The sequence below is a fragment of the Strix uralensis genome, chromosome 17 (genome assembly GCF_047716275.1).
Source record: "Strix uralensis isolate ZFMK-TIS-50842 chromosome 17, bStrUra1, whole genome shotgun sequence".
NCBI lineage: Eukaryota > Metazoa > Chordata > Aves > Strigiformes > Strigidae > Strix > Strix uralensis.
The window spans coordinates 3,988,597-4,000,039 of NC_133988.1; the positions used below are offsets into that span (position 1 = coordinate 3,988,597).

General features: G+C 39.1%; 1 protein-coding gene across 2 annotated transcripts in view; it reads left to right on the forward strand.

Annotated features, from left to right (window-relative positions):
* The window catches only part of MED13L (mediator complex subunit 13L), a 201,580-nt gene extending 191,825 nt beyond the window's left edge, over positions 1-9,755 (forward strand). For both annotated transcript variants that reach the window (XM_074887679.1, XM_074887680.1), the window contains 3 exons: positions 3,197-3,358; positions 5,537-5,649; positions 6,866-9,755. In XM_074887679.1, the coding sequence (XP_074743780.1) occupies positions 3,197-3,358; positions 5,537-5,649; positions 6,866-6,998 (408 nt within the window). In that variant the 3' untranslated portion in view covers positions 6,999-9,755. The remainder of the gene's footprint in view (positions 1-3,196; positions 3,359-5,536; positions 5,650-6,865) is intronic.
* Positions 9,756-11,443: the final 1,688 nt, after the last annotated feature.

Consider the following 11,443-nt stretch of genomic DNA (forward strand, 5'->3'; position numbering starts at 1 on the left):
AAACAAAAATCCTTTTTCCTGTAGATTCTCAAGTGTAATAAGGTCAACAGCAAGCAGAATTTAACATTAAAATTGAAGGTCCTGGTTAAATCCTATTGTAGAAGGTGCCTCTGCCTTGACTGTTTACGTCTCTAGAGTGAATTGTTAGTGTATAAGATGACTGAGAGGAAGAGAGAAGCTTTATTTTTGTGTGGCAGAGCCATGTCTAACGACCCTGTATAAATTTAATCTGTACTCATCCATTTTTTTCTGGAAAATCACATGGAATGTCCCTGGCACAAAGTGACAAGTCTTTGAGAGAAAGGAAGATATGACAGCTCTGTTCACATGAATTTCTAGGGGAGGCAAGAAGGGAGATAATTCTCTTAATAATAAACACCTACCCACAGAAACTCCGCAGGTGCTGGATGTTTATGCAAATGTTGTTTTCTTAGTAAAAATTAGCCCAGAGCAGATAGTGTTTGTAAGTTATTTTTGTTTGAAGTGGCTTTTATAAAGTTGGTTCCAACACCAATGATTACTTAGAATGCAAATTATTTTTGGTAATTCAAGGTATTTTTTGAATCAGCTTTAGCATAATTTGGATCATGTGTGATGGAACTCTTTTACTTACACATTTAATTGTGTAAGAGACTTACCTGGCTCTTAAAATGGTTTTCATCACAAGTATGTCAAAGTTTGACACTTCATAATTTCCTGTGAAGTTTTCTAGAAATAGTACATTTAAGGCAGTAGCATATTACTTCTTTACTAAATAATACAGTATTTTATTAAAGAAGGAGGTTAACTTTTATACAAGAAACAGATAACCCTATGGATTTAAAAGTTCTGGTTTAGTGATCTGTAATAATTTAAGTAACTGGATCTGGATCTGCACCAGCATCACTGGTGCTTTAGACAGTCTTGAGAGAACCTATAAATCTGGTATGAAAGGAAGTACGGAATAGATACTTAAAGGAGGTATATGTACAGCTGAGATATTTGCCTGTGAATGATGCTACTCATTCAGCCTCTATAACAAAGCACTGCATTTTTCTAAATGTAAGTAAGATATCTTAAGAAAAGAATTCTCACTGCCTGAATGTGACTACCTAAATGGTGTTAATTTCACCACCTGGAAGGAAAAAGTCCTGCCTGTATTTTCCTGGCATTCTCTGCCAAAATGCTTCAGTGGTCAGCTTAGTACAGTTTGTGAGTGAAAAACTTACTTCTGCATCAGCCACAAAAATGCCAATGCTGTATTTTGTGATCTCATTACACAGCCACCTTACCTTATGTTAATACTCCAACCCACTTTTAAAAGGGTAAATAATTGCACATTACAGTCACTTGGTTATTTCAAACTGGTATGTGGGCAAATTTAAAGTTTTAAATTCTGTTACTAAACCCTCCAGCCATAAATCACAACTCATCACTCATTACAATTTCTCTCTCTTACTTAGTTCGTTCAACAATCTCTATTCTTTCACTTTTAGAAATGCATTTACAAAACTCGCTCTCAGTGGAACTCCATCCAAGTGGCTTAAGAACAGCACCAAAAGGTTAATGACCAGAGAGCTTAGAGACTTGGCCAAGCCATTTCTAGATGAACCTGTCATAGTAATTCAGTTTAACCATTAACGAGGGCCTAGTAATTGATGTGTAATTTTTGGTTTTAAAAAAGCAACAGCGTGTGATCATTACCTTGTGGGTCGGGGAAGGTCAAGCCTTCGTCCATGTAACCCATAATTGATTGCTGCAGTTTAGCAGTGTAAGTCCTGATTGCCCAGCAGCCAGTTTCAAGGTTTGCTGTTGGGCTTTCTGAGCGCCCAAAGCCAGGCCCAGGTGAGCTGCAGCCTTCTCCAGGCTTTATGGACTGTTTAACTTTCTTTGATTCCTGATCCAGATATTACTGTTGGAGAAAGACCTGCTTGAAGGACTAGGGGTGAAGGCTTTGTGAATTAAGCTGGTTTCTGTGCAGAGTTGGTTTTTTTAACCTACTGACTTAAAAGATGTTTATGGATTAAATCAACTGCTATCCCAGTTCTTCTGGGATAAGTTAGAAGCTTAAATACTTGCAGGCATCTTTTGGGTTTTTCCTCTATGTAATAAAATTAAAAGCAAAATAATAAAGGGTCTTCTGAGAAAACCAAATACATTTGAAATAGGAATGCTCTAGAATGGAATGGCAGTCACCCTTTCCGATACCTAAGGAGACCCTTGCAGGTTTGGTAGTGTTGTTCATGACAGATAAGAATGTGTATATACACACACACAAGCTAAGCAAGCTCACACCAAGCGTTCCTATCCAACAGCCCTGGGTATGGAAGGTTCATCTAGGTTTTACTCTACAGAAATAAAATCACAAACATATACACTGACAGGCAGTGACTCAAAGTCTGATGAAATTAGTTTTACAGCCAGTTTCTCATTGTTTAACTCTCTCCTCTCCAAATAACTCTGGTCCATACATAAGAATATAAGTAACTAATACTGCAAAAATACAGTATGTAAATAAATGAAGAAGTGATAGAAATTGAAAAGCAGGACAGCCATTTCCTTTCCCCCACACTTCCCCCCCCTCTTGGTAGCACAAATATAAACAAAGCATAGCATCTACTGTCCAAGTGTCCATAGCAAGGAATAGCAAGTGTAGCATTTTTTTTCCAAGCTATCAATGTAACTGGCTGAAAAAGCAAACACAACCAAACTCATAAAGATGCAGACACTCTCTGTTCTTCCATATTTGAGTGTGTAACCCATCCTTCCACTAGCTGAAGTCAGGAGGATCTGCAGTGCAAGCTGCTGTCTTTGATATGTTTAGGAAAAGCCTATGAGGCTTCATAAACTTAAACTCAACACTGGTCTTCTCTCTGCATGCACCCAAGAAGCTGTTCAGGTTCACAGCCACAGCCCAGTACCTCTGAGTTACTGTAGCATCAAATTCCACATGTACTTAGTTCAGTTTAGGAGGTTAACATTGCTGTCAGGGAATCTGAAGTAATTCTGGAATGTAAGCCTGGAGAACCCCGCTACAGGGGAAAAAGGAAGGGATTAGACAACTTCGACTAAGACTCATGAATGACTAAAGGATAGCTCATTAATGACAAGACAGAACTGGATTAAATATTGAGCAATTAGTAAACAAAATTAATGTTACTGGAGCAGGATGTAATGACATAAAACAACAAACCTGCCTGTTCAACTCTTCTTTCAGAGGGAAGGGGAACGTCTCCTTTCCCGAGAAGCCCCTGAAGAACTGAAGCAGCAACCTCTTGCTCTTGGATACTTCGTATCAACTGCCAAAGCCGAGAATCTTCCGCAGTGGTTCTGGTCATCCTGTCCTCAGGCGCAAAACCAGTGTCCCCTCTTCCTGAAGGTCTGTCTTGGTATCCTTTCACAGGGGAAGCAGAAGAATTCTATTTATATCCCATGAATTTTCTTTGAATATGTTGCCTTTGCATGTTAACCACAACTTTCTATCCCATGAATTTTCTTTGAATATGTTGCCTTTGTGTGTTACCACAACTGTGACAGTACTGGAAATGGAAATGCAATTTCAGGTTTAAATTTCCTTAAGATAGCTGGCTATTAAAACTTCATTCTCTGTTGCTAAAGCCCTTACCTGAAAACAGAATAGTTTGGCAGCCTCTAAAATACTGAATCGTCAAAGCTGTATGCAGTATTGTGGAACTGTCCTGGTTTTCATTTTCAGTCAGTCTAAGACAGGAGGGACATACCTTCTATTCCACCGTAACAGGTAGATTAAAAGTTAGAAAGGAGAGTAGCACCTCCAGGTAGAGCATTTACTATCCATTTCTGTTTCCCTAGTTGTGAAAGTTGCACAGTGGAGTCTGTAGGGTCGCAGTGAACCTGATACCTTCCATTCCAGAATCACAAGTGCTTGTGAGACGTGTACATCAGAATTGGTTCAACTACTAGAGATTCACTGATCCCTGTGGAGTGTCATGTGGCTTCTTATTTGAACAAATCCAAAAGATGTAAACTAGTGAGCATGGAAAGAAGATGAACCATCTGCCTTGAATAGCATCACATAACTATTGGAGCAAACAACATATAGAATAGTGAAGATAGTACCACTTACTTTATCCATTCCCAGTTTAATTAACAAATACTAAACATTTTTGCAAGTCTCTTAACTTAAATTCTCTCATCCATGTCTATCAGGCAGTTATCAGCGTAAAGGTGTTCAGTATTTCTCGATTCTTTCCTCAAATAAGCAATTTTAGGAGTGATAAGTGACTTGCAGTCAGCATGGCAGACTCTATATTCAGTATAGCACCTCCACCAGCAAAGTACCAAACTTTATTCCATGTGCTCCGCTCTTTCCATGGATAGATTTTCCTGAAGTATGTGCTCTTCTTTAAACAACAGAATGGAGATCTCAAAATAATATGAAAAATAAACCACCATGTTTTTGGAGCTAGAGATGAAGTTATAGGCTAAACTTAAAACTACCTTTTTTTTGTGAATGAGTAATCCAAAGACTGTGTTTCAGTTCCAGCAGTAAAAACATAGTCAGCAGAGCTCCAGGCAACTTTATGAATTCCTTCCGTAAGCTTATACTAGATCTGTACTAGAGAGAAGGAGCCACCACCCTTCCCTACCTCACCACCCCCCAGCCCAACACAATTGCTCTCTCAGATCTAGGCTGAATTAAATGTTTAATTTGACTTGGAACATACCGTTTTGGTTTGGACAGTTTTTAATAAAAGCAAGGGGCTGAATTCATGCAGTAACTTGTACACCACTGAGTGAGCAGGGGGTGCTGTCTCCTTTATGCTGCACAGCGCTGCAATTAGGAAACTTGTACGGCATGTGAGGCATACAGATTCAAGTCATCTTTGTCTGATTTGGATTAAGTATTTTTGAGCTCAAGTATTTCACCTCTAATGTGCGTGCCATAATTGGAGGAGTATAAATGAGAGGTTTTGCCTCGGCAGGCAGCGTGGCGTGTTAGGCTACCCACTTGAAAGGCTTCCATGGTTGCTCTACCCCCAGCACATGATCAATATGAAATCCCTTTCCTACTCCTGTCTAAGCTAACGCAGGAGCCTCTCTCCAGAAGCAGGGTGAGGCCGATGGAGAAAGCGCACCAGCAGGGAGCAGGACCAGCAGGGAGCAGGACAAAGGCTGCGCTAAGTGCTCGGGGTGGACACCCCACCACGACCTGGCGCTCCGTGACGGGTCTCCTACTGTGAGGGAGTTTGAAGACTCAGGGTGGTTTGTTACTGAAATACCAGAAGAACCACTGACACATCCCAAGTGTTTCCCCACATCACTTCTTCCCTGACTAACATTAAGAACAGAATTCAGTGTTCCTTTATAAAGATCCTTGATTCCAGTCAGAAAGTTAGCTTATTCAAAAATGTAATCATTATGGAACTTGGAAATACACATGGTCACGGTGGGTTCAGCAAAGAATCATCACCTTTGCATGCTGCCCTGAGACAATTCAGAGTATATTTGTTCACTGTGACTCTTCAGAAGTATTTGCTAAATGAAGAGTTAATTTGTGCTTTCTTCCTTTGCACAGGCCTCGTTGCATCACCATATCTCTGTGGCGCAGACAGATGAGCTTCTACCTGCCAGAAATTCTCAGCGAGTTCCTCACCCCCTTGACTCTAAAACTACATCAGATGTTTTGAGGTAATGCCTTTTAGGTTTTGCATCCCCTCCCTAAGGCTATAGGAACCGAGCTCTGAAATTTCAGAGGGACCTTTTCTTTTCAACCTGGCAGAATTATTTCTCAGCTTTATCAGCAGCTTATAACTCTACTGTGCCCTACCTGTGTGTCTCAGAGCAGTGGGTAACTTACCACAGCTGCTACCTCCACCTCCAAAGAACAGGATTTTGAGGGTTATTTCATCCGTTTTCCATACTACTATACAAAGCTGTGTAAAGGAAACTTAGAGCCAGCTTTGCCTCACCAAGGGGACACCTTGGTTTGCCTTGCAAAGATTGTTTTGTTTACCTGGTGGTCTACTCGGGACTGTCAATAATTATTTTTACTCACCAAACCAAAATGATTTATAGAAGGAGATAAAAGTACTCTCCTGATACCAGTATCTTAGGAATTGGGATATAAAGGAGACATTCCTCCTGAATTAATATGGGGTTGTGTATGGTATTGTTGAAGATAACTAGAGGACTGTTTGCCTCCGTGCTACCTGTTGGAGACTGAAAACAGATCTGTTCTGTGAGACAGCATTCAGGTTGGAACACCCCAGTGAACACATTTCACCAAGCAGAGAGTATCAGCAGGAAACATGAAGAATAATCTAACAAAACTGGTGATGTATGTGTTATTCTAGAAGATCTGAATTTGCATCCTCTTAGAGGACTGAGCTATCACAGCTGCCCTGGAGTACTGCTGTCTTTGTTTTGAGTAAAAGGATGATGCAGTGCACAGGGAAAGGACAAGATACAACAGATACAAGTTGCAACATGAGAAATTCTAACCAGATAGAAGATCACACAAAAAATGTGATCAAATACTGGCACAGGTTGCGCAGAGAGGCTGTGGAACCTCTGGCCTCAGAGGTGCTCAAGGCCTTGAATACCATGGCATCTGAATCTCTATGATTCTGTAATCTCTGCTATGTACTGGGGAGGGCCTGCATTCAAATAGCTTGCTCCAAGTTCACTCACATTAAAACCAAAAATTCATGCTTCCCCTCCCCTGCTCTTCCATGATTTTCCTACTTTGCCAACACCACCAGCGTTCATAGAGCCAGGCAGTCCTCTGGACATTCCATCTCCAGGAGAAACCGGAGACAAGTTTTAAGTAAATCTTCTAGAAAAGGCCAGAAGGAAAGGAGTAAACAACCCCAGTTTCATTTCTCTTTGCATTTCTCTTCTGCAGGTTCGTTTTGGAGCAGTACAATGCACTGTCCTGGCTTACGTGTAACCCTGCCACTCAGGATCGCAGCTCCTGCCTTCCTGTCCACTTTGTGGTGCTCACTCAGTTGTACAATGCCATCATGAATATACTTTAATAGATAGAAAAGCACTTGTTCTTCTGGCTTATTCTCCCCTCAACCTGAGAAACGTGCCACAGTCTGCAAAGATCACAATTTTGCTTCTCTTCAGACCAGTCCTGTGCTGTGCTTCTGTTCCTCCAAAAGCACATGTGAATTCTGCAGTGTTCAAAACTAAACTACCCATTAACATCTCCGGCAGCTTCAGTCCAAAATCTGGGAACATCCAAGAACAGTGAACACAGAGTAACCTCAAGCCAGTGTTAGTTTGGTGGCCCAGTAACTACTGGTCAGTGTGATTATTTTTTTTAATATTTTATTTTTTTAAGGAAGACTACAGTATCTTTTTGCATTAGGAACTCTGACAAACCACCAAGAGCAGTTTCAGCCCTGCAAGTAAAAACACCTTGTAGTGACCAGTTTGGGTTGTCCAAAACTTATTTTGTTGTTTGATCATCATAAACTGGGACTTTGCAGGAGAAAAAAAAAAAACAAACCCACACAGTTGTAGTCTCGTATAAATATTGGAGTTTTCTGTCTACCTGGAGTTCCTGTCAGAGTGGATTGGGATGAATGCATGCATTTGTTACCTGTCCATGTAGATATGAATGGTCTGGAGATACTTTATTTATTTTTAGGTTTGGGAAGGGGAGGGATTAAATTATAAAGGACCAGGAACAGTAGAATATCTTAAAAATCCAGCTCCGTTCCACTCTAGGGTTATTTATCTACATACCTCTCACTCTTCTGACCTAGAAATCAGAAATGGAGCTAATAACAATCAAAAGTCCAAGCTGGGAAGGGAAGTGTGTTCTGGTAAGGACACGCTTGTAAGGAATTCTCACCTGCATTTAGCCTGGTTAAAACAAGAAATGGCCAGTGTGTAATGAAGGATAACACTACCTAATGGAAGAAGAGTGAGAGAGAGGTAGGGAGGAAAAATACTTTAAAGCCCAGTGTAAGGGCAAATGGAAAGTGGTAAATTAATCTATTGTAGAGCTATGATTGAAATATATTTCCAGTAAATTTAGTGATGCTAGAAAAGTATTTACTGAAACCCAAGTTGCCCTTTAATTCTGGGCAGACTCGTCCATGTACATATCCAAAAATATGGTTTTTGTTTACACTAAATCAGTTACAAATCTGGTGTATTTTTTCTGACTATAGGAATATTATTTCAAAGAAATAATTTTTAAAAATTATATCATTAAATTAGTACTTGAAGTTATACCACTGTGGTGGAAAAGTTACTTTGTTTAGTAAAATGATTGCCATTTTAAAGGTTAATGGCTAATTGAAGTATTTTTATGACTCCTTCATTCCAGGCTTCAAGGGGTTTATATTTAAACTCCATTTTCTAATGTTTGTTGTTGCACTGTGCAGCAGGCATGGACTGCCTTATGTGAGGGGTCGGGCACTTTGATCAGGCTGTGTGACCTAGTTATCTATCTGTGGAGAAAAAATTACAAATTTTAAAGTTCTTCCAAAAGACTTTCATGTTCTGGTTAAAAAAAATGAAATTCTATGATTTTAAAAAGTATTTTTCTTGAGATAATGTAACATTTAAAACAAATTATATAAAATAAAAAAAAAAAAAAAGAATTGCTTGTGTAATGAGAAGGTGAAGTCAGAGAAGTAACCTGTAAATGGATTATTTCATTCTCTGCACCAAACCTCCCATGTGGGTATCCTCTTTGCAATGTATAGGTTAAAAAAAAAATCTGATATCAAACCATTTGTATCTAATGTGTACAGTGTAAAATTGACTTTAAAAATATTGCAGTACTATTTTTTCTTAATCAGAAAAGAAAATTCTCAAGGCCTTTTGAAGAGCATAAAAAGATGAAGATTGTAAACTTGTATAAAAAATTTAACTTGGGGAGGAAAAAATGTAAAGTAGACATTTGTAATCTTTTACCATTTGGGGGTTATTTGTTCCCAGGATTCATCTGAACTTTGGATTATTATTTTGTTTATTCTTTTTAAATGGGCCGTTTTTATCTAGGGGCGTTTCTTCCCCAGAAACCTGGTTCTAAGCAAAAATTAAAAATAAAAAAAGGGCAGCAAGGAGTAGTTTTCATCTGGTGTCTTTTATTTAATTTTTTTAAGTTAAGAGAAGCTGGTGACATATTTATACGTTTTTGTGCAAAATAAATGAATGGCAATAGATTTTAAAGAAAAATCTTATGTACTTCAGTGTGAAAAGTTCTGTATAATATTTCCCTTAAATATGCATTATTTTACTTGTGAGTTTTTTACTGAATTAATCTGAAATGTACAAGCCCTGGCTTTCCTACAGAGTGAAGAAAGTTATTTTATTTTTTTTTTTTATTTCTAACTTTGGAAATTCATGCCTAAATCAGAATTATTATTACAGTTGTTTGAGCTAAAGGGAGAGGGAGGGGGTGGGGAATCTCCAGCATGCTTGTATGTATATTTCAGAACCTTTTTTAAATGTAAAAGCTGTACATTTCTGGGGAGTTCTGAATTTCTTTTTGGTTTTGTTTTTTTTTTTTTTTTTTTTTCTCTGAGCATTTTGCAGTGAGCTTCTTTTATATATAGCCGACAATTTGAAAGAAAACAAAAAAAAAAATGTGAAGTTCATTTTAAATCTACAGTATATCGCTGGTACAATACACTAAAAAAAGACTTTGATAAAAAGAAACAATAATAATAAAGACCTCCATTTTAAATGTCATTCATATATACCTTGTGGATGAGAGCTATATACTTTTACACACTTTTTTAGATGAATAAATTATTGAATTACTGAAACTGTTGGTGGAGTTTTATTCTTATGAGTATTTTCTTTAACTCTTCAAGTTTCAGCATTCCTAGTGAAGGAGGGCTTGCAGTACGAGGTATAGATTCCATGTGATATGAATGGAATTGAAATTAATTTAAAGGCTCTTTAATACTTATTTACTTTAGCGACAGGTACTGCTGCCTTCCCTGAATTAACCCAGTGCCTGCCTGCCTTTCGATATGCTGCATGTCGTTAAAGCTACAGCTTTGTCAGCTCCCTGTCAGAGTAACAAGGCTCACGAAAATCTATAAAGGTTCACACTGCAACAGTCCTTTTCTTTAAAATTGAACTCCAAGCAGAATAGAATAGTCGTTCCATTTAAAATCATGTCTGTTGTGAGAGGAAATTTGGTGCCGCTAATGTAAGTGCCGAGATGAACGGATTTAAAATTCTGCCAGATGGGGTTGGGTGGAAGCAACCTGGGATAATCTGGTGCCACGTGAGCAGTAGTTGCATCACATTAGCAACTCTCATCGCAGGAGCTTCACCAATGACAGATGAAGTCTCTCTGTAGGCAGCAGGTGAGTCTTCACCAGGAGGTGTCGGTGGCGTAGCAGTCTCGGAGCCCCCTCCCCGCCGCAGCAGGATTACAGGTAGGGCAACGGAAGCGCCATCAGCCCCAGCTGAGAGAGGGATACGAAGACAGATCTGCTGCTTCGGGTTGCTCAGAGAAGCTGTAGAATCCCCATCCGGGACGAGCGGAAGACTCAGCTGGACGCGTCCTTGAGCAACCTGAATTATGACTGTGTTGATCAGGGGCTTGGTTGGGCTGTTAGGTTTCAGAAGGTCCCTTCAAACCGAGACATTCTGTATTTAGCAGGTTTGTTTCTAAACACAGAGGTGCAAAAAAATGATCAATTAACAACTCGACCCCAGGCCCTTTCACAGTGCTGCACCTTAACAAGACCAGAGGTCAATTTTGCATTCATCTCCCATAAGTTCTGGGAAAACTTAAACCAGAATCTTCAGATAATACATAATTTTCTGTACTTAAAGAAGTGATAGATCTGTAACCTCCCTAAGTATATTTTAAATACCATATCCGTTGCTTTACTCTTTAACAAGAACAAACTACAACCTGCCCCTTCCTTTCTTTCCAGCTGTAACCACCCCATCAGCTATAGCTGGCCTCTGCCACTGGTGGGAACCATCTGTTTTCAGCAGTGGTGACTGTCAAAATGAGATGAGAGAGTTTCTGCAGACCCAAAATGCTTCTAGAGCCGACCTCGGTAGCTCGCTCGCTCACCGAGTATACTAAACAAACTCATTTTCCATGAAGAAATGGAGCCCACGCTTGCACCCACTCACAGCTCCAGACTGTATCAAGGAATTGCCACTCAATTTCAAGGCTGTTTAAATGGCCTCTTGGGATTTCCTCAGTACTTGTTATTTCTAGCCCAGTTTAATTTTGGTGCATCTTATTCCTAAATTTAGATAGTTACAAAAATAGTCCCTAAGAGTTTGCCTTTTTTTTTTTTTTTAAATTTTCAAGTATGTATCTTTTAGTTCACTTTACTATTGGTAAATTTGTAATAAATTACAATTGTATAATTAACTTGTACACAAGTTCTTACAGAATAGTTACACTTCAGCCTTCCATTGTGAGTGCTGCAAGTAGATGGAATTACTGCAGAGCAATATTTTTTAAGTGGACATT